We start from the raw sequence: 23,733 nt of genomic DNA, 5'->3' as shown, positions 1-23,733 counted from the left end.
GTAATCACTACCGGAGGTAATCTGAGACTCAGATTTGGTAAATGTCATCAGACAGGTTTTAACATCCAAAGCGCACTATTTGCCATTATTTCCAGCTCGTTCAAATCATACACTATGGGTAAAAGCTACAATACATTTTTGGGCAAAGATCAAATAATGTTTCTCAGTGATCAGATGGTTGCTTTGTATTATTCTCAATTGATACTAATTGACCTATTCAATGCTGTAAAGTCAGAGGCTACAGTACTAGACTCGTCTTCACAGCCGCTTGTTAAAAACAATGTGATAACTCAACATGTTTGATCATTGCCCAAATTGATATTGTTGCTCTTGAAATCATTCATTAGTTATGTTTATTTATTTAATGAATGAATGAGACCCAATCTGACATGAAATTAACTTAATCAGGGCTAGGAAATACAAAATAAATCAACCTTTCAACCTCATAACTTCTAAAATGAAGTTTGAAGTAAAATGAGACATTCCTAATGAGGTATGGTAAGCTATTGTCAAGGACTGCAGGTGAAGGGGCAAGGGTCTGGGTTAACGCTGAAAACAGTGGCATTTCTTCTACAAGGGCTTCCATCTGACTGTGAATCCAACACCTGCCATAACCTCAACTCTACTCCAGTTGAAGTCCTTGTAGTCATGTTGGTGATGTGTTAACACCAGAGTCCTGTCTGCTTCCAACGTTCTTCTCCCTAAAGGGCTAATTCTTTGAATCCTTTTGTTTCATTTGAAAAATGTTTGAATATTTGAAGCATTTTAAGAAGAATTTCTAAAATGTTTGTCTTTTCTGCATCATCATTATGGTTGAAGTATCAAGACAATATGTAACACTGTTTTACTGGAATTCATTTTACTATAATTCTGTACTGGAAGCCATCTTTTTTCTTCACACATTTAGAATATGTATAGGTGAATGAATGCATTTTGGTACATTAAACTCAATGATTTGTGATTGTTGAATGGTATGTTTTGGGGCATAGTTGAAAGGTCATTGCTCAACAACTTTAGGATAGACAGACAAAGGGATGCAACGGTGTGGATGTTTCACCCCTGTGGTCATGTTTATGGAACAAAGAAAAACAAGAACCCCTACTCTAGGAATATGGCCCGAAAAAGGACCTTTTGATAGGTCGAATTCCAATGAGAGCCTTCAGATTGTGACATTTCAATGACTGTCTAGAAATGTTAGCCACCTGTTTCTTGTTCAATCAGGGTTTGAACTCAAGGTGAACTTTGAAACTATGCATTGAAAAGGCCACATGGTATTGTACTGTTCACTACAAGTAAAACATCTTTATACAAAAAAATTAAATTATTGTAATAAATAAATATTTTCCATTCAAGAAATTCAGTTTCATGACTAGGCGAGTCAGGTTTATTTTTGATTTTGGGATGAGCCGAAGTGATGCCTAAACAAAAAATGTGAATTTGACTCATACCACCCATTGTTGTAATTCAACCTGGTCTCAGAGCATGTTGTATTCTGTACATAAATCCGTGGCACTCCATTTAGTATGGTATGTAATTCATTTGTAGCTAGCACTAACGTTAGCTGGGGTTAGCAAAGTAGCTACAAATGTATTAAAATTCTTAAATTGTCTGAGATCCAAACACACAACCTTTGTGTTGCTAGATATACGCTCACCCTCCTAATATTTGCCTTAAGTGATCTTGCTACGTTTGGTTACATATACTAATGAGTGTCCCAGACTGAGACCAGGCTGTGTAATCTGGCACACTGCATACCACAGTACACCAACACTACAAATATTCAGTAATAGTAAGGCAGCAAAACATCATGGTTCTACTGCTGCTAGCAATCATTCACATTTGATCATAATTAACGTCACAATGCATCGCTTGTAAACGGAGGGGAGAGCTACCAAATTCAGGCATGGAAGGCTCAACAGAGAGACCATAGAATCAGAAAAGAACTGAGGGTCAGTAGTAGAACACTTGTGGAGCTAAATTAACATTCCGTGGCATTCATTAGGAACGCATTCACTGAACAACACAATCAGACATTACAGAGCATGCTGAAGAGATCTGAATTTCAGACACTAGCAGAGCTATACTTAAAGTATCCCACAGGGACACATTCTGTGTGGATGGCTGATCGCTGCGTGGTCTACTGTGTGAAACATTCACGATTTAAAAAAAATTTCACCCAGAAATTTTCACCCAGAAACCCCATGCCTTTGAAAGAAATCACTTATGACATGTACATACCAAATCCAACCAAGACATTTAAAAGGCAAGCAGGGACAATGGGTAAACAAGGTCATACAGTCTAACTGGAATACTTCTGGCACCACTCTTTAAAATAAGGCACTTGTGTTGAATGTAGACATTGACCAGGAGTGACATGGTGAAACAGGTCAAATGGCATAATTCCTGTTATTCTGATTAACCCCCTCCCCTCCCAGATCCCTTTTTTCCTTCTGTGGAATAAAGGTTCAATTTAAAAAATAAAAAATAAATAGTGTCCAACCTAACCTCTGGAATGCGTCGCAAGGTTACAGCTCTCACGGTTAAGGTGCTGTAAACCCACACCACAGATGGTGTCTCCCGCCAATCGCTTCCAGATCATGGTTTTAACAGTACATCAATCTCACTGCCCACACTGACTGGACTGGAGCAGTTTAGCACATAGTTGGCTCAGTCAGTGTCCTTCTCCACAGCCTGGTGTGTTGGTGGCGTGTGGGCGATAAGTCCCTCTGGCACCCCTGGTGGAAGAGAAGAGAAGTGTCTGGTTTCTGGCTTCTTCTACTGGCACGACATCACTCCAGCATCTCCCAGCCAGGTGATGCCCGTCAATCATCTTACCCGCCACACATGATTGACGTTGTTTACAAGAGTCCCTCTCTCCTTGAGCCATGCTGATGCAATCCCAGATGAGGACGTTTCGAGATATAGGGATAGCCCTCCTCGCTCAGCACCTACCCCTGCATGGCCCTCAATTTGAACTCAAGGAGAGAGGTTGAGGGAGGGGACAGGTAGGAGGGTGGATGCAGAGAGGAGGATTAGGACGTCTTTCCCTCGTTCCTCACACGCGCTCTGGGTTGACATCGTTGCTGACCCTGCGTCTGGGAAACAGCTTGCGCTTCAGTAGAATCAGCTGAGGGAAGAAGAAAATACCACAAAGGACTGCGTCACAAAACACACAAACACTGAAAGACGAGTGGAAAAAGAGGGAAGCGACATTCCTCTGTCAGCATGTGGCTCTGAGCGGGAGCTTTTTGCTCCATTTTTCTTTCCTTTGAACAGATCAGGGCAACAGCATTTCGGGAGAGTCAACATAAGTCCTGTAAAGTCACCAGAAGGTGGCTTTTATTGGTCCAGGCCTGAGCTGATAAACCACAGAGATGTAAACAGCTCTCCAACTTCAAGAGGCAGTTTACAAACAAAGCACCAGGTGCCTGGAAGGAAAAGGAAGGAGGAGTGGAGCCTTAAGCCTGAGGAGAGGGATGATTCTTGGTACAAAAACAAGACGGCTCCCTCAGATTCCTCCATGTCCCAATGGCCCAGTGCACAGTGTGGATTGCCCATTCCTCCACGGTCACTCTGGCGATTAACCTTTATTAGGAGAAACTTTACCCCGACCCCTTCAGATCTGACAGGTGCTATGATCAACAACAAAAAAACATTCAGCCACCATCCACTGCTCACGGTCCAACACGGACAGGTTTCAGTCTCATTTCAGTGACGCAAATTTCAGTCATTCCAAAGCTCAACCGATAGTGCGGGATTACGTGCCTCTGTAGAGCTCCCTCTATGGAGCCCTGGAGCTAACTAAGTGCTAAATCACAAGCAACAAGTGTGCTGTTTATATTAGCGAGGCGGAAATATACATGAGAGTGTAAAGTCCTACTGACCTGCTCGGCAAAGAAGGAGACGACAGTAAAGATCACCAGAGTCACCAATACACAGTGGGTCCAGAACTTCAGCTTGTCCCGATATACTCGCCTGTAAGACAGAGACAGTAAGACAGCAACAAAAAAAAAAAACTATTTTTGGGCCATCAATGAACACGTGACAAAGCAGATATCTCTCTGAAAGTCATCACTCTCATATTCTGATCCTAGGCTCCAGTATGACAATTGATTGGGTGATTGACAGGGTGAAATGTTTTTTTGGGAAGTATCAATGAATACAAAACAGAAACTCGACGAAAGTCACGACTACCATATTCAGAGTCCAGTCTCAATTATGAAATATTTTAGGCTTGGGTGACAGGGTTAAAGGTCATTATGAAATGCCTGTGGTTCCAGGGGAGAGGACGAGAGGGCGACAGGGTAAAGGGGTGACAATGTGACATCAGGGGACCTCTGCTACCACCCGCCTGTCACTTCACTAACACCCTTGTGACTCTTGGAGTGTCATATGTGTGTGGCTCATACGAGTCTAATTTTAAAGTCTCGGTATCTGGATAGATTCCTCCAGCTCAGGCCTGGTGCTATAAGAGCAGGATCCCACTATAACCCCCTTGGATTCCCAGCTATCATTTATGGCAGTGCTGCACTCGGAGGTGCTGACAGATAGGATCCTTCATTCTTCTCTTGGAGAAATGGGGAGAGGCCTCTGTCTCACATGGCACTAATACAGTAAGATAACGTATCTGTCCATCTATCATTTAGGACAGATACTGCAATTGACAAAAGTATCTGTACAGGCATCTTGTACTGTGTGCACATTGTGCTTCTGCACTGCCACCAATTAATGGTATATAATGAAAAAAGAATGTAACTAAATGCAGATCACATATTCAATCTCTCTCACACACACACACACACACACACACACACACACACACACACACACACACACACCCCACACATTCCCTCTCTCTAGTATAAACCACACTACCATTCCCTCTCTCTAGTATAAACCACCCCAGTCCACATTCCCCTCTCTCTAGTATAAACATTCCCCTCTCTCTAGTATAAACACCCCGGTCCACATTCCCCTCTCTAGTATAAACCACCCCAGTCCTACCATTCCCCTCTGTCTCTCTCCACCCCAGTCCTACCATTCCCCTCTCTCTAGTATAAACCACCCCAGTCCTACCATTCCCCTCTCTCTAGTATAAACCACCCCAGTCCTACCATTCCCCTCTGTCTAGTATAAACCACCCCGGTCCTACCATTCCCCTCTCTCTAGTATAAACCACCCCAGTCCTACCATTCCCCTCTGTCTAGTATAAACCACCCCAGTCCTACCATTCCCCTCTGTCTAGTATAAACCACCCCGGTCCTACCATTCCCCTCTCTCTAGTATAAACCACCCCAGTCCTACCATTCCCCTCTCTCTAGTATAAACCACCCCAGTCCTACCATTCCCCTCTCTCTAGTATAAACCACCCCAGTCCTACCATTCCCCTCTCTCTAGTATAAACCACCCCGGTCCTACCATTCCCCTCTCTCTAGTATAAACCACCCCAGTCCTACCATTCCCCTCTCTCTAGTATAAACCACCCCAGTCCTACCATTCCCCTCTGTCTAGTATAAACCACCCCAGTCCTACCATTCCCCTCTGTCTAGTATAAACCACCCCGGTCCTACCATTCCCCTCTGTCTAGTATAAACCACCCCGGTCCTACCATTCCCCTCTCTCTAGTATAAACCACCCCAGTCCTACCATTCCCCTCTCTCTAGTATAAACCTCCCGGTCCTACCATTCCCCATTCCCCTCTGTCTAGTATAAACCTAGTATAAACCCCCGGTCCTACCATTCCCCTCTCTCTAGTATAAACCACCCCAGTCCTACCATTCCCCCCCTCTGTCTAGTATAAACCATTCCCCCCCTAGGTCCTACCATTCCCCTCTGTCTAGTATAAACCACCCCGGTCCTACCATTCCCCTCTCTCTAGTATAAACCACCCCAGTCCTACCATTCCCCTCCCATAAACCACCCCAGTCCCCATTCTGTCTAGTATAAACCACCCCAGTCCTACCATTCCCTCTCTCTAGTATAAACCACCCCAGTCCTACCATTCCCCTCTGTCTAGTATAAACCACCCCAGTCCTACCATTCCCCTCTGTCTAGTATAAACCACCCCAGTCCTACCATTCCCCTCTGTCTAGTATAAACCACCCCGGTCCTACCATTCCCCTCTGTCTAGTATAAACCACCCCAGTCCTACCATTCCCCATTCCCCTCTCTAGTATAAACCACCCCAGTCCTACCATTCCCCTCTCTCTAGTATAAACCACCCCAGTCCTACCATTCCCTCTCTGTCCTACCAGTATAAACCATTCCCCCCGGTCCTACCATTCCCCTCTGTCTAGTATAAACCACCCCAGTCCCCCTAGGTCCTACCATTCCCCTCTGTCTAGTATAAACCACCCCAGTCCTACCATTCCCCTCTGTCTAGTATAAACCACCCCAGTCCTACCATTCCCCTCTGTCTAGTATAAACCACCCCAGTCTAGTATAAACCACCCCAGTCCTACCATTCCCCTCTCTCTAGTATAAACCATTCCCCCCCTAGGTCCTACCATTCCCCTCTCTCTAGTATAAACCACCCCAGTCCTACCATTCCCCTCTCTCTAGTATAAACCACCCCAGTCCTACCATTCCCCTCTCTCTAGTATAAACCACCCCGTATAAACCACCCCAGTCCTACCATTCCCCTCTCTCTAGTATAAACCACCCCAGTCCTACCATTCCCCTCTCTCTAGTATAAACCACCCCAGTCCTACCATTCCCCTCTGTCTAGTATAAACCACCCCAGTCCTACCATTCCCCTCTGTCTAGTATAAACCACCCCAGTCCTACCATTCCCCTCTGTCTAGTATAAACCACCCCAGTCCTACCATTCCCCTCTGTCTAGTATAAACCACCCCAGTCCTACCATTCCCCTCTCTCTAGTATAAACCACCCCAGTCCTACCATTCCCCTCTCTCTAGTATAAACCACCCCAGTCCTACCATTCCCCCTCTCTAGTATAAACCACCCCAGTCCTACCATTCCCTCTCTCTTATAAAGTATAAACCACCCCGGTCCTACCATTCCCCCCTCTCTCTAGTATAAACCTCCCCAGTCCTACCATTCCCCTCTCTCTAGTATAAACCACCCCAGTCCTACCATTCCCCTCTGTCTAGTATAAACCTCCCGTATAAACCACCCCAGTCCTACCATTCCCCTCTGTCTAGTATAAACCACCCCGGTCCTACCATTCCCCTCTGTCTAGTATAAACCACCCCAGTCCTACCATTCCCCCTCTGTCTAGTATAAACCACCCCGGTCCCCAGTCCTACCATTCCCCTCTGTCTAGTATAAACCACCCCGGTCCTACCATTCCCCTCTCTCTAGTATAAACCACCCCGGTCCTACCATTCCCCTCTGTCTAGTATAAACCACCCCGGTCCTACCATTCCCCTCTGTCTAGTATAAACCTCCCCGGTCCTACCATTCCCCTCTCTCTAGTATAAACCACCCCAGTCCTACCATTCCCTCCTCTCTCTAGTATAAACCACCCCAGTCCTACCATTCCCCTCTCTCTAGTATAAACCTCCCCGGTCCTACCATTCCCCTCTAGTATCTCTAGTATAAACCACCCCAGTCCTACCATTCCCCCTCTGTCTAGTATAAACCACCCCGGTCCTACCATTCCCTCTGTCTAGTATAAACCTCCCCGGTCCTACCATTCCCCATTCTCTCTAGTATAAACCACCCCAGTCCTACCATTCCCCTCTGTCTAGTATAAACCACCCCGGTCCTACCATTCCCCCCCTCTCTCCTACCAGTATAAACCACCCCAGTCCTACCATTCCCCTCTGTCTAGTATAAACCACCCCAGTCCTACCATTCCCCTCTCTCTCGTATAAACCTCCCCGGTCCTACCATTCCCCTCTCTCTAGTATAAACCACCCCAGTCCTACCATTCCCTTCTCTCTAGTATAAACCACCCCAGTCCTACCATTCCCCTCTGTCTAGTATAAACCACCCCGGTCCTACCATTCCCTTCTCTCTAGTATAAACTACCCCGGTCCTACCATTCCTGGAGCTCTCCCATGTGGAGGAAGCGGTTGCGGTATTCTCTGGGCAGCTCGAACTGGGAGGTCAGGGGGAACATGGACTCATAGAAGTCCCTCAGCACCGCCTTAACAGTCCCTGCGTCCTTATGGCTGTGGTCAATGTTGTCGTTTAGACATATGAACTTCCTGTGAGGAAACACAGTGATGTGGTCAAATCATAATCAACAACATCATGGTCAAATGGTCATATGGAAAGGTAGTATAACAATAAAACAGGAAGTACTAGTACATATTAATTAGGCAGGCACTAGGCTGGACACCTACAGAAAGTACAGAGACAATGCTAAAAATTAGAGGGGGGTGGGGTGCTCATCTTTGTTCTGTTACACACAAGTGTGTAATGGAAATGTGTCTTTCATATCCCAACTCCCCGAGACACCGGTAGGGAGTGGTGTGAAGGCCAGGGTCACTATTGTACAGCGCCCCTGGACAGATCTTTCACCTCAGCCGCTCCAGTGTTCAAACCAGTGATCTTTCGGTTACCCAACTCTCCAACCTCACCTGGGGTTCTTCCTGATGTCATCCAGCTGGCCCACCACATGGGACACGTTGGTCCGCACCATCTTAAAGGTTACTGGTCCAACTCTCTAACCTCACCCGGGGTTCTTCCTGATGTCATCCAGCTGGCCCACCACATGGGACACGTTGGTCCGCACCATCTTAAAGGTTACTGGCCCAACTCTCTAACCTCACCTGGGGTTCTTCCTGATGTCATCCAGCTGGCCCACCACATGGGACACGTTGGTCCGCACCATCTTAAAGGCTATCTCCTCCTCGCCCATTATCTCAAACCTGTCAAAGGAGAGGTTTCCATGTTTACTGTGATCTTAAATAGGGTCAGGGTATCCGGAGAAAATGTAGGATGGGTGATATATATATAGATTAAGGACCGTGGACGATGGTAGAGAACAGGACTTGATTTTTTTTTTTTTTTTTTTTTTTTTAAGACCCAACCACCCCCTCTTCAGAGGACAAAAATAAATGTTTTTACAGCATTTTCATTTGTTGTTACACACATTTGACATAGATTTTTTTTTTTAAAATAATTTTTGAGAACAGGACTTACTTGTACTTGTTCTGGTCTTTGAAGGCCTTGTGGATGCGCTCTGTGACGGCTTTACAGTGGACCACCAGACCTTTAGTGACGGGAGGCTGTGGATTCAAACACACGAATCAGTCTCTGCACCTCAAGTCTACTACAGCTTATAAATGTTGTTGGGCCACAGCATAGAGGGAATGTAGAGTAGTCACCATGTTGGCTTCGTAGTATGCCTCCTGTGTAGGGCTAACGATATGTAGCTGGGTCAGGTTGGTTGGCAGCGTCTTAGAACAGTTGATCAGCAGCTGCTCCAGACCGGTCAGATCCTGCAACACGCCACACGCTAACACATTAACCTCACTGTACCACTGGTTTGAGATCAGCTTTTAATCAGGAGTAAACCAAGGTCGGTATTCATAAAGTGTCTCAGAGTCGACGTGCCGACCTATGATCACTTTGGCCTTCGATGATAGACAACATGGACACGTGGGGACCTGATCTTCTACACCCAGACTTCTCCACTGACCTGTAGGTTGAGGGGGAGCTCATGGATGCGAGTGGCCAGCGTTCGGATCTCGCGGTCAGAGAGAACGCCGGAGTGGTCCGTGTCGATCTCGTCGAACACCTGCGAGACGTTGAGCGGCTGCAGGGCCGACATCAGGAAGTAGAAGTAGGAGAATGAAAACTGCATGTCCTCTGGGTGACGCACGCGGTGAGACGACGTCACGTCAAACGCCTGTGGGAATCTGGAAGGTGGAGACATTCACATATCAGTTTGTTCAGCAACGGCAGGTAGCCTAGTGGCTAGAGCGTTTGCAACATCGAATCGCCGAGCTGACAAGGTAAAAATCTGTCGTTCTGCCCCTGAACAAGGCAGTTAACCCACTGTTCCTAGGCCGTCATTGAAAATAAGACTTTGTTCTTAACTGACTTGCCTAGTAAAATAAAAAAAACGAATTAACTATAACGAGTGCTCCTGTTAGACAAGCACTCACAGCTACTTCGGTCTTGTATATTACTAACCCAGTATTTCCTGCTACTCACATGTCCTGGAGCTCCTGCATGATGAGCCTGTCGATCATGTGGGGCATGTGGGCGGGGACCTTGCGGGAGGTGAAGCCAAACTGGCCGTTGAGCAGCTTGTTGACGTAGCGGAGGGAGTCGGCGAAGGTGTCCTGCAGCTTCCGGCCAGCGGCGGCGCTGTCTGCCTGGTACGCCAGCTCTCCCTCCAGACGCTCCTCCTCCTATAGCAGCCATAGAAAGAGCCAGAAAGCAATAAGAGGATACACAATTAACATTCTGATCAAATTCAGATAACATTCAGATTCCCATTTACATTTGGAACATTAAAAGTTAAACCGGTTCTGAGTAAAGTGTTTGCGATTCAATCCAATGCACGGTTGTTCTCGATTCTATGTTCTTCATCTCAAGAGCCAGGATTTGTCCTGACTGACCATGTGACAGTATTACAACCCAACCCCAGCTCACCTCCAGCAGGTCCTGGAAGTACTTCCGTCTCTCCCAGGGCAGGAAGCCTCTGTCTGAGGAGGTGTAGTGGTGCAGCTTCCTGCCCACAGAAACCCCCCGGGCGCCCTCTGCTCCTTCCTTCGGTCCCTTCTCGGCCCCGGCCTGCTGCGATTGGCCCTCTGATCCCCTGGCTTTGGACATGCTGCCCACCAGGGTGCTCAGCAGCTTGGAGGACGGTGGAGGTTTCTCTGTGGGGGTGGTGTCCTGGGCTTTAGCGGCTTTCGGAAACTCACCATCCACTAGAACTGGGATGGGGGTTGCTGGAGTCTTTTGTGCTTTCTGTTTCTCTTTCTCACCAACGATGCTCGACTTGGGCACCTCCTCTGGTGCCTCGGTTCCCTCTGGCTCTTTGATCTTCTCTGCTCCGTTTCTTTCTGGAGTGTGTTGTGCTACTGGGTTAGCCTCCACTAGCTGTGGTGCGTCTGCCTCTCTCCTCACCACATGTCCTACTAGGTCTTTAAAAGGGTTGTCCTGGGGTTTGATCTGGTCAGCTGGAATTAACCTGGGGCCCCGATTGGCCAGAGCCTTGTACGGCCCTAGCAGTATAGCCTTGGTGAGGTTATAACCTTTCATAGTGATGTCACCCAACAGAAGCTTTCCTTGCAGCCTCTGAAGCTCACTCTGCAAGGCCGCCGGTAGCAGGGACACATTTAGCGCAGGCACATCCACAGTCACCTCATTTCCCCCAGGTGGCATCTTCAGGACTCGGGGACCTTGTTTCTCCAGAGGGACATCCTCGAAAGGGACCTCAGGCTCTGCGGTGGCGGTGGTGGGCTTGGCCTCTTTGGATCCGTCTTTGCGGAGTGGGTCGGACACGGACACGTTGGGCTGGGGGAGCTGGCGGGTGTCCACAGACACGCTGAAGGTCAGGGAGAACTCCTTGTCGTCATCCCCTTGGACAGTGAGGTTGTAGTGGACCAGCGAGGCATTGTGGCCCGAGTGGAGGAGCAGGTGGACCGTCTTCCACTTGTTGGCCACCGAGGTATGGCGCACGGCCGGGTTGTCGCTGACCTGGGCCTCGGTCACCCGGCGAGCCACACCTGCAAAGCTGAAGTATGGCCTGGTCTCTCCCACCGGTAGGGTGTACAGGGTCCTGTTCTTCAGCAGGGTGACGCTGTAGAGCTGGTTAAAGTGATCTACAACACACACACACACAGCATGATTATCACTGCTCTTCCACCTCACTGGATGAGCTAACGTGACCAGATTAGGAAAAACACTTGGCCGACATTCTGCACATTTTCTCATCAATGAAACATTAGATCTTAGAGTCTTCTCTTCACAAAAGTAGAATCTGTTACGAAAAAAATTGCAATAGGTTTTGTAGACTTGACACTGCGCCAATGTTTTTTTTTTATTACGTTGTTTAAAAGGAGTGCAAGGGAGAATTGAGTTATTGTACATGTGCACTTCAAGGAATAGGCGTTCCCTCACAAAAACTATGTAAATGCATGTTAAAACGCGCAAATAGGATCTGGCTCGCTCGTGCTTGGCACTGCCCATCTCTTTGCTTGTTCTGCCCACTGTGCTCATTTTCTCCCATTGTAAATGGCACATAACGCATCTTGGGTTAGTCATCAATATCTTTGCTATAAATAAAGCACAGAGTTTGAGGTCAGGTGATTAAGAAAAACTCCTGGCCCTACTTCAGATCACACTCACCTTGTCCACAGTCGCCCACGTCGAAGCCACAGGAGAGCACGTTGCAGGCCTGGTCGCAGAACTTGTCTGCCAGCCAGGAGTTGGCACAGCCTTGGTTACAGCTGGACACGCCCCCGATGCCACCTAGACCTCCTGCAAACTGCCAGGGCTGATTACCCACTCCGCCCACAGCGGTCCCAAACCGGCTGCCCCCAGCTCCTGTGTGGTGGGATGGAGAAAGAGGAAGAATAGAAAGCTCAGTGAACGACGAGTTGTGACGGAGGAGAGAAGGGAAGAAGGAGAAGAGGCAGACTGGTACAGGGAGGGATAAAGGAGAGATTGTCACCCAGGCAGTCGCCACCATCCCAGTCACAGGCGGAGTTGTTACAGGCCTTGTCACAGTAGCCATCTTTGATCCAGGAGCCTGGACAACCTTCAGCACAGTTCGGGACCGGCCAGGTGAGGTACACCTGTAGGGAGAGAGGACAGGCGAGGTACAGTAGGGATGTTAAGACAATATTACAATATACTAACCCAATCTCATGCTAGCGAGCTATTTAGATGAAATGATCAAGAGTCTACATTAGCACAAACTTGAGCTAGTGAGCTAAATTCAAGACCGTGTATCTAGTAACACTTGAAGTCTAGACCCGGACCTTCTGTCCTTTGGAGTGACTGAAGAAGTCATCAGGCCACACGTCCTTCCCGAACATGACGTCGTCGTTGAGGTAGATGAACTTCTGAGACAGGCCTGGGATTCGGTGGATGTGGGTCTCAATGGCAGGGGAACTGAAGGTGGGCAGGTGGGTGTGGTTCTGGAAGACCTCCTACACAGGAGAGACAATCATATGGCAACTTGGATTTTCTTTCCTAACTAAAGGCCCAGAATTCTTCCTGCTCCGGTCACAACATCCCTTATTTTCTGTTATTGTCAACAATCATATCTGTGAGAGTAGTACTTTAGGTCTCAGGTGTGTTACCTGGTGTGTTACCACGGTGACGCGGGGGTTGTCCAGGTTCAGCCAGGAGGGGATCTGCCCATTGGTCACGATGAAGATGTGCCGCACCCAGGGGGCGTGTCTCTCCACCGAGCGCAACGAATAGCGCAGTTCCTCGTTGTCCTCGAAGCGACTGGCTGAGACGTCCTCGTCCTGCTTGGACTGGGGGAGGAGGGGGGGCAGAGAGCAGAGCAGAGTGGTCTGAGACATGCTTTTACTATGCTCTGAAAAGAGACCAATCCATAATGTCGTTGTATTTTATCCTCACGGTCGAATAGGTAGAAAACAATGGAAGTTCTCAGTCCAGCAGTTTAGTTTCACTCAGTGATACCTGCTACACCCTGAATGAACAGTGCAACTGCATTAAACAAGAGTTCGAGCTCCTCTTCACCTCGACATACACTGTTGATCTTCCCTGATATAGAGTGAGTGACGGGACAGAGTGAGGTCCTACCTGTGTGATGGCAGTCAGGTCCCAGAAAAGATAAGCAGCGCTGATGGTCAGCTCTTTCCCGTCCAGGGTCAGGTTCTTTTTGGCCTGCTGGGTCAGGTCAGTAAAGTCCTGAGGGCTGTTCAGATGGAGAAGGGCGATACTGGCCTCCGTATACAGCTGGAACTATGAGAGAGTGAGAGAGAGTGAGAGAGAGTGTGAGAGAGTGTGTGAGAGAGTGTGTGAGAGAGTGTGTGAGAGAGTGTGTGAGAGAGTGTGTGAGAGAGTGTGTGAGAGAGTGTGTGAGAGAGTGTGAGAGAGTGTGTGAGAGTGTGAGAGAGTGTGAGAGAGTGTGAGAGAGTGTGAGAGAGTGTGAGAGAGTGTGAGAGAGTGTGAGAGAGTGTGAGAGAGTGTGAGAGAGTGTGAGAGAGTGTGAGAGAGTGAGAGAGAGTGAGAGAGAGTGAGAGTGTGAGAGAGAGAGAGAGTGAGAGAAACACTGACATGTCAGTGGGGCAACAGAGACAGCAGATGCTACTCAGCATAGCGGCGCCATGAGAAAACAAAGCAAATATCACAGCCTTTATTTGGAGCCAAGGACACAACCTCCACAACAAGACAGACATCAAGCCAGATATATTTTTATGAACCACTTTAGACGTAGTGGCCATGTCAAGGATTATATGAAGCGGGGCCTAAAATCCATTATTGTGACTTTGGTTACCGCTCCTGTCCCTGGGAATAATTCCGTGTGACAGAGATGACAAACAAAGCCACCACATGACGGGTGCATACACAGACTACTAGGCTGAACGTGAGCCGGGTTCAAAGCCATTTGATTTTGATGTTGACCTATAACTTCTGACCCGTGGCCAGTTTAAAGGATGGACCACATCCAAGCAGAGGACTCGTCGTCACCAACCACTGTACCCTTCAAGAGGTACAAAACAATATCATGCCTGTGTGGATATGGGAACGAGAGTGAGTGTGAGTGTGTGGCAGGAAGGAGGGGAGGGGGGGGGGGTATTGGAAAGTTCTGTGATGTCATCTCTGTGTGGGGGAGCTGGTATTGATCTCAGGGTTGGAGTGGAAGGCATGGCTCGGTATCCTTGCACGTGTCATCTCAGTCGTTGCCTCTCACGACCATCGATCCAGACTCCCTCATCTCCTTAGTCCCTAGCCTTCCAGGCAGCCCACAAACCACTGAGCCAGAACCCAAACACCTTACTGATGCACGTCTCCCTCTCAGCCATTGACAAGCTTTTTTCTCTGTTCCTGTTGTTATATAAATCCCTAAGACAAGGCAGGGACAGCCAACTGGAGATCACATTTCCATTTTTATTAGCCCCTTTTATAGGAGCTGTTAACACACAGCTTCCGTGTGTCTGTACAAGTGCACGCACACACGCACGCACCTCCATGTCACGGTAACACAAAGACAATAGTAAACATGGCTTTATATAGCTTTACTCGGAAAGGCATTGGCTATTGGCAGTAACATCAACATTCTCGTCCACATCTGCCCGTCAGCAGCCCGTCAAAAGACGCAGGCGTTTAGTTGAAGTATTTAAGGTCTCGTCGTACCCGTGATCATGAGCCAATGTCAATAGTGACCAGAGGATCCAACCATCAGCTGTTTTTCTTACTCCTGACATTTTAACTATTTCATTACTGTTTAAAAACGTCATTAGTCAGTTGAGACAAAGGTGTGTATACGTACAAGCCACAAATACACTAAAACGTTAAACCACATGCTCTGGAAGGAAAAAGCTGAAGCCTAAATATACCTAACCTGGGTAGCCCAAATCAGATCTTGTGTGTGTCACAAGAGTCTAACACACACCGGAGCCTAGTAAATATTTTACCATGTGCGCGAACACATGGTAAATATTGTCACACAACTAAAAAGAGTCCGAGCAAGACGTCACAGTAGTGTTGAGTGAGGAGGGAGGCTTCATGATGTCATACGATCATCGATCCATCACCGCCCCGGGTCTCAGACTCTACAGCAGGGATCGTCAACTGGATTCAGCTGATTTTGTTCTTGGGAGGATGGCTGGCGGGCCAAAATGTAATTACAAATCATTTGTAGACTGCAAATAGACCGTAAGGAGCCCAAACAGATGTAATATTTGACTAAAACATAATTATAAACCTTGCTTACGTTTGTATATGATCACGTGTCTCTATTAAGCGTGGGAATACTTGGGAACAAGTTTCCCCAAATTAAAAAAACACTTGGAGTTCATTTCCTGGTGTTTTAACAGTATTTTCTGTCCAACAATAAATTCTTTAAAAAATGATATAATCTTTTGGAGGACACCAGTCGGGAAGAACTGGCCTACAATATAACCAGGGGCTCATTCCAGTCATATGATGAAGGCCAGTGAGGTGAACGGGGAAATGATGCATCTATGGATTCCCCGTGGCCTGGCTGGTCTAGCGATAATGCCGCAGCTCCTGGCACACGCCTCCCACAACAGCACGGGGTGTGAACCCAGTCTACCCCCCTTTGATGCAATCTTTCTCCATCTTTCCCCACGGTCACTATCTGTTCAATACAGAATCTGAAAGACCTAAAAAGGATACACGTGAACAAAAATATAAGGATTTCCCACCAAAATAGTACTACAGTGTGACTATCATGGCTTTGAATGCAGCTGTACTTTACAGCTTCGATTTATTTACTATTTTAGTCTATTCTCTACAGACACACCAGCTGCACATTCTAACCTCGAGTGCATAAACGACAGGCTATCCTATACAAGTTAGCTATAAATTAATAACACACAACACGTGTGGATGGCAACATGCCAGTTAGAGGAGCACACAAACGGAGGGCAGTATTTTCTAGGCGACAGTGTGAGCAGATGGGGGGTCGTGGGGCAGCTTTCATCATCATCGCACTCAGTTTAACACCATCTATAAATACTGTCCATCTCTCAGCACCACCACCCTGCCCATCCCTCTCTCCCCCTCCGTCTCTCTGCATTCTGCCCATCCCTCTCTCCCCCTCAGTCTCTCTGCATTCTGCCCATCCCTCTCTCCCCCTCAGTCTCTCTGCATTCTGCCCATCCCTCTCCCCCCCTCAGTCTCTCTGCATTCTGCCCATCCCTCTCTCCCCCTCCGTCTCTCTGCATTCTGCCCATCCCTCTCTCCCCTCAGTCTCTCTGCATTCTGCCCATCCCTCTCTCCCCCTGCCCAGTCTCTCTGCATTCTGCCCATCCCTCTCTCCCCCTCAGTCTCTCTGCATTCTGCCCATCCCTCTCTCCCCCTCAGGCTCTTTGCATTCTGCCCATCCTCTCATTCATCCCTCCCCTCCGTCTCTCTGCATTCTGCCCATCCCTCTCTCCCCCTCAGGCTCTTTGCATTCTGCCCATCCCTCTCCCCCCAGTCTCTCTCTGCATTCTGCCCATCCCTCTCTCCCAGTCTCTCTGCATTCTGCCCATCCCTCTCCCCCAGTCTCTCTGCATTCTGCCCATCCCTCTCCCCCAGTCTCTCTGCATTCTGCCCATCCCTCTCTCCCCCAGTCTCTCTGCATTCTGCCCATTCCTCTCTCCCCAGTCTCTCTGCATTCTGCCCATCCCTCTCCCCCCCAGTCTCTCTGCATTCTGCCCATCCCTCTCCCCCAGTCTCTCTGCATTCTGCCCATCCCTCTCCCCCAGTCTCTCTGCATTCTGCCCATCCCTCTCCCCCAGTCTCTCTGCATTCTGCCCATCCCTCTCCCCCAGTCTCTCTGCATTCTGCCCATCCCTCTCCCCCTCAGTCTCTTTGCATTCTGCCCATCCCTCTCCCCCAGTCTCTCTGCATTCTGCCCATCCCTCTCCCCCACAGTCTCTCTGCATTCTGCCCATCCCTCTCCCCCCTCTCTGCATTCCCCACAGTCTCTCTGCATTCTGCCCATCCCTCTCTCCCCATTCCCCCACAGTCTCTGCATTCTGCCCATCCTGCTCTGCCCCCCAGTCTCTCTGCATTCTGCCCATCCCTCTCTCCCCCACAGTCTCTCTGCATTCTGCTCATCCCTCTCTCCCCCACAGTCTCTCTGCATTCTGCCCATCCCTCTCTCCCCCACAGTCTCTCTGCATTCTGCTCATCCCTCTCTCCCCCACAGTCTCTCTGCATTCTGCCCATCCCAGTCTCTCTCCCCCACAGTCTCTCTGCATTCTGCTCATCCCTCTCTCCCCCACAGTCTCTCTGCATTCTGCCCATCCCTCTCTCCCCCACAGTCTCTCTGCATTCTGCTCATCCCTCTCTCCCCCAGTCTCTCTGCATTCTGCCCATCCCTCTCTCCCCCACAGTCTCTCTACATTCTGCCCATCCCTCTCTCCCCCTCAGTCTCTCTACATTCTGCCCATCCCTCTCTCCCCCTCAGTCTCTCTGCATTCTGCCCATGCCCATCCCTCTCTCCCCCAGTCTCTCTGCATTCTGCCCATCCCTCTCTCCCCCACAGTCTCTCTGCATTCTGCTCATCACTCTCTCCCCCACAGTCTCTCTACATTCTGCTCATCCCTCTCTCCCCCACAGTCTCTCTGCATTCTGCTCATCCCTCTCTCCCCCACAGTCTCTCTGAATTCTGCTCATCCCTCTCTCCCCCACAGTCTCTGCATTCTGCTCATCCCTCTCTCCCCCACAGTCTCTCTGCATTCTGCTCATCCCTCTCTCCCCCACAGTCTCTCTGCATTCTGCTCATCCCTCTCTCCCCCACAGTCTCTCTGCATTCTGCTCATCCCTCTCTCCCCCACAGTCTCTCTGCATTCTGCTCATCCCTCTCTCCCCCACAGTCTCTCTGCATTCTGCTCATCCCTCTTCACAGAATCGGCCCGACAGCACCAGGAAGACCACTCAAACTGGATTCCTGCATTGTGCTACTGACAGACGGATGGACCCCCCACCCACCCACCCACCCAGCCTTCCTGAACCTCCAGTCGCCATACACTCTGCTTATAAAGGCTACCTCACCTGTGAGGGCTGTAGAAAGGTCTATGTGAGACAGAAGGAGTGAGTGGGTGGAATAGAAAGAGGAAACAGAGGGGGATAGAGAAGGGAAGGTCAGTAAAATCCTGGTGACCTTTCAGTGTGCTGCCTGTCACCACGCCACCCAAAACAGTTGTTCTAATGTTAACCCCCTTGGCCGCTCCCCAAGATAGGGTTTCACCCTAATCCCCTTCTGTTGTCACATGACCCCCGACGAGACAGAGACAGAGAAAGAGAAGAGAGAAGGAGAGAGGCAGTAGGGGGTGGATAAGGAGAGCTCACTGTAGGAGTCTGCAGATCACAGACACTTTCTGTTGTAGTGTAGGTTGACCAAGACCTTTTTTATTCATAGTGATTATTATTGTCCCAGCAGCACCAGTGACCATTTCTGATGTGCATTAGGCTGTTCAATTCCATACAGATAAAAGTACTTTTATGGATGGAATGTGACATGTTGGCCCAGTGTTATTAGAAAAGGCTGATATACACTGAGTAGACAAAACATTAGGAACATCTGCTCTTTCCATGACAGGCTGACCAAGTGAATCCAGGTGAAAGCTATGATCCCTTATTGATGTCACTCGTTAAATCCACTTCAATCAGTGTAGATGAAGGGGAGAAGACAGGTTAAAGATGGATTTTTAAGGCTCGAGACAATTGAGACATTGAATTGTCTCAACAAAGGATTTAAGTGCCTTTGAACAGGGTATGGTAGTAGGTGCCAGGCGCACCAGTTTAAGAGTGTCAAGAACTGCAATGCTGCTGGGTGTTTCACGCTCAACAGTTTCCCGTTCGTATCAGCAGTAGTTCTCCACCCAAAGAACATCCAGCCAACTTGACAACTGTGGGAAGCACTGTCGAGTCCATGTCGAGTCCATGCCCCCAACTGATAGGCTGTTCTGAGGGCAAAGGGAGGTGCAACTCAACATTTGGAAGGTGTTCCTAATGTTTTGTACACTCAGTGTAGCTTTGTATGGATATAGTCTAACTATGCCTGTGGTGAGACAGAACTACAGTTTGTTTTTTACAGCAGTTAACCATCATTGGATTGTTTTATGTTGTTATCTCAGTAATCTGGCTTGTTACTGGTATTCCTCCTCCTGAAATATCTCAGTAATCTGGCTTGTTACTGGCATTCCTCCTCCTGAAATATCTCAGTAATCTGGCTTGTTACTGGCATTCCTCCTCCTGAAATATCTCAGTAATCTGGCTTGTTACTGGCATTCCTCCTCCTGAAATATCTCAGTAATCTGGCTTGTTACTGGCATTCCTCCTCCTGAAATATCTCAGTAATCTGGCTTGTTACTGGCATTCCTCCTCCTGAAATATCTCAGTAATCTGGCTTGTTACTGGCATTCCTCCTCCTGAAATATCTCAGTAATCTGGCTTGTTACTGGCATTCCTCCTCCTGAAATATCTCAGTAATCTGGCTTGTTACTGGCATTCCTCCTCCTGAAATATCTCAGTAATCTGGCTTGTTACTGGCATTCCTCCTCCTGAAATATCTCAGTAATCTGGCTTGTTACTGGCATTCCTCCTCCCGAAATATCTCAGAGTTCTGATTAGAGAAAATGATTAGATAGACAATCCGTGGCCAAACTAAACCAGGGTTCTTTACTACCATAATATCGGTTTAAAATAGATGGGAGACCTCATCTGCTTAAGTGTTACTACTTATTTAATTCGGTATAATTATGTTGTTTAAGGTCTGTGGTTATGGCAGACAGACAGTGTCTTATGTTCAGTTTGAACACAATAGATTCTGTCTGGATCCTGTCTGATATACAAACGTTTGGAGCACAGCAATGACTAGCCTATCTTTCAAATCATGATTCTGAGGTACAGCAAGGGTGACATCTTGTGGCTATATGAATGTAGTTACATATTATATCTTATATTAATATATCCTGGAATTGTACATTCTTTAAAAAAAACTAAAATCTGCATTTCTCATTAAAATGTAAATAAAGTACGTTGTGGCATATCTGTGCCTGGTTAAGAAAACAACGAATGTGTTCATATGATAAAATGCCATACTGTATTTTGTGAAACACTGCCCTCTAGTGAAATAACAGATACAGCACCCTGTCTAAAATAATACAGTATTTGACTTAGCACTGTGTTTTCCTGATAGATTATGTCATTTGTTTTCCTTTTTCCATCTAGGTTAGTCTTACCTGTTTGATCTTGCCAGTGACAACAGATGGTAGTTTGACTCGGAGCTGCTCTGTCTCCTTGAAGGATGCTGGGAAGCCACTGAGGTAGGCCAGGCTCTGCATGCGGACCAGACCCGGTGCTTCCTTATCTGTTGTCTACAGGAGGAACAACAGCACAATAGCTTATCGTTACCACGTGACCGTGTGTCCATTTGCTTATTCATCCTTAAGGACCAGTGTATCCAACTGGGGTAAATGCTCAATCATATAATTGTGCTGGAATCAGAAAGGACTAGGAAGTGTTGATTGCGTCTGGTGCAATAGAACTTCTAATAGCATAGAGAGTCAGGTAACTCACCAGGTAACATCTAGAGACAGAGCGCTTCAGGGCCTCACGGGGTGCGTCTGTGTAGGCCTTGTCCGCTATGGGAGGGAGAATAAGAGAGAGCCATACAGACAGAGCCATACAGACAGAGCCATAGAGACAGAGCCATAGAGACAGAGCCATAGAGACAGAGCCATAGAGACAGAGCCATAGAGACAGAGCCATAGAGACAGAGCCATAGAGACAGAGCCATAGAGACAGAGCCATAGAGACAGAGCCATAGAGACAGAGCGAGAGATTTTGCTGTGATGACATGATTGGTGTTCTCGTACTGAGTGGGTAGCAGAACTGTGAACTGAAATAGCATGTGTGTAGAGTGCCCGTTGGGAGTGTTAGTTTCAATGACTCTTTACCATCAGCCTGAGAGTGAAAGACGACCACAGACACCGTGGTGGAGGGGTGGAGGGGCTTGGCCACCTGCAGCAGCAGCTTGGCGGCGGAGAAGGAGGGCGAGAGCGACAGCAGCTCCTTCAGAGTGACGTTGGCAGGCAGAGCCGGGTCCAGGGCGAACATGGGCGCTGTGATACAATGGGACAGCAGACATTCTGGCTTCACGCTGCAAACAGAAACACAGACGTATAAAGAGAAAGAAAAAAAGGTCACAAAACATCAAGACGGTGTCCACAACTCCAGTCCAACATCACTACTTCCACCAAACCACTATGGCCAGTGCAAAACCCTGCTCTGTCTCGCTGTAGTTTGTACCACTTGCACAAGGCTTCCTTTGTGCTGTGGTTGCATCTCACGCCTTAATGTCTGTGGTCATAAGCCACCTGTTGTTGCAGATTGGTCGACAACACTGAGACCCGTTCTCAACAAACACTCAGTTGAGAGAGAACCAGGAAATGCCAGCAATGATGTCAAAAACCCTTGATCTTAGACGACCGTAGTTTGTGTCTCAATAAGATGGTTCATCATCAGCTCCCTGCCCTTAGAGTTTGGAAGCATCCATATTGAGCTAGAGATGTAAAGAATGTGTGAAAACAACAGTATATCTACAGTAATGTACAGGTGTTTCTATCCAGTCACTCACCTGTCCTTTGGCAATTCAGTCGGATCACTTGCATTCTTCCCCAGCCGTTCCCTATGGTGAGAAACAGTCCAGAAAGTCAACACACTGATCCCGTTAACACATGGAATGTTTTGTTGGGGAACGTTCTAGTATTGTAATTGGAAATCGACCTTTGAGCTAACAGAATCTCCCTCTGGCAATATTAGTACACTACATATTTGGTCCCCTAGTCTACACAACAGGATGAATGGGAACGATTCAATCATGTAATGTGAATAAGTACCCACTTGCTTTACGTGCTAATAACATTCAGCGGACCACAGTAACCCTCTCTCAGTCAGCCATTTAACAAAACAAATATGTTCAGCTTGCAATCAATCACGTAATACTATTTGTGTAGCCTAACGTGCGTGACGTGCAACTAAAGTCCCAGTGACCATGTGCAGTACCTCAGTGTTCTCTGCTCTTCCTCCAGCTGCTCTCTCACACCGCGTAGCTGCTTCATCAGGTCGGTGTCCGTGCCATTCACCCAGGTGTACACCACATCTATGGGCATGGGCAGGCACAGCCTACAGTGGCACAACACCATAGAGAAGATACACATCCATTTCAAATCAGTAAATAGACAAAAGGAAGGATATGTAGTAGTGAATTGAGACAGTGAAACACTGGTTATCCCTGTAGTGGATAGCACTTGGGCAGAGAGGGTTACTCACCGAGTCTGGAATGATTTCCCAGCTACATTGTCTCTATATGAGTCAAACAGTACATGGTACTGATCCCTACTCCACTCTACCACCACCTACACACAGAGAGGGAAATGGCATTATTAACCACTGAATGTATTGTATACTTCAACATAACCATCCAGAACAGGCCGTGCCTTACTTCACTTAGTGTATCACACACACACACACACACACACACACACACACACACACACACACACACACACACACACACACACACACACACTTGCGTTTCACAAGGGTTAGCTTGTTAGCTAGCTAAGCTACTTACTTCTCCAAACTGGAAGGCAGAGACGATCATGAGGACTATCCCTCCAAAGCAGAGGTACAGTCCATAGCGATGGGACAGACAGGTGTAGGTCTGTCGCTGCAAGAGTTTCAGTACTGAATTGATTATCACCATGGTTCTCCTTTGCAATCCATATCTCTTCAGTCATTCACCGAAGACGCAGGAGCATATCGGAGTTAATATAAAATAAACACTACAAAACGAAAGATGTCTTCTTTGTCACATGACACCTAGCAAAAACTGTCAAAGCACATAACCAAACATTGCACTTCCTTTATGGTGATGATGCGCCTTGACACAAATGTTCCGGGTGCTGCTTTAAAAAAAACTCTATAACGCCCTCTATCGACTAGGAGGAGTTGTGCTATACATTTTGCGTGTTGTGTCCTATGCACAGAAGCCCAACGCATCACCGGGAGTACACTGCCTGACCTTCAGGACATCTACAGCACGCGGTGTAACAGGAAGGCCAAGAAGACCATCAAGGA

General features: G+C 47.8%; 1 protein-coding gene across 1 annotated transcript; it reads right to left on the bottom strand.

Annotated features, from left to right (window-relative positions):
• Positions 1-1,622: 1,622 nt before the first annotated feature.
• Positions 1,623-23,531, bottom strand: LOC124013741 (N-acetylglucosamine-1-phosphotransferase subunits alpha/beta-like). Its single transcript, XM_046328223.1, has 21 exons — positions 23,228-23,531; positions 22,924-23,009; positions 22,657-22,776; positions 22,229-22,279; positions 21,549-21,751; positions 21,169-21,233; positions 20,832-20,966; positions 13,708-13,869; positions 13,236-13,415; positions 12,912-13,082; positions 12,602-12,725; positions 12,277-12,474; positions 10,576-11,750; positions 10,132-10,331; positions 9,614-9,833; positions 9,300-9,413; positions 9,115-9,200; positions 8,742-8,840; positions 8,007-8,174; positions 3,885-3,975; positions 1,623-3,127 (listed from the first exon to the last, which is right to left on the bottom strand). Exons 1-21 carry the CDS (start codon positions 23,357-23,359, stop codon positions 3,056-3,058), a joined length of 3,852 nt encoding a protein of 1,283 aa, XP_046184179.1. The 5' UTR covers positions 23,360-23,531; the 3' UTR covers positions 1,623-3,055.
• Positions 23,532-23,733: the final 202 nt, after the last annotated feature.

Source organism: Oncorhynchus gorbuscha, linkage group LG25 (assembly GCF_021184085.1).
Source record: "Oncorhynchus gorbuscha isolate QuinsamMale2020 ecotype Even-year linkage group LG25, OgorEven_v1.0, whole genome shotgun sequence".
NCBI lineage: Eukaryota > Metazoa > Chordata > Actinopteri > Salmoniformes > Salmonidae > Oncorhynchus > Oncorhynchus gorbuscha.
This window is presented reverse-complemented; position numbering and strand designations above follow the sequence as displayed.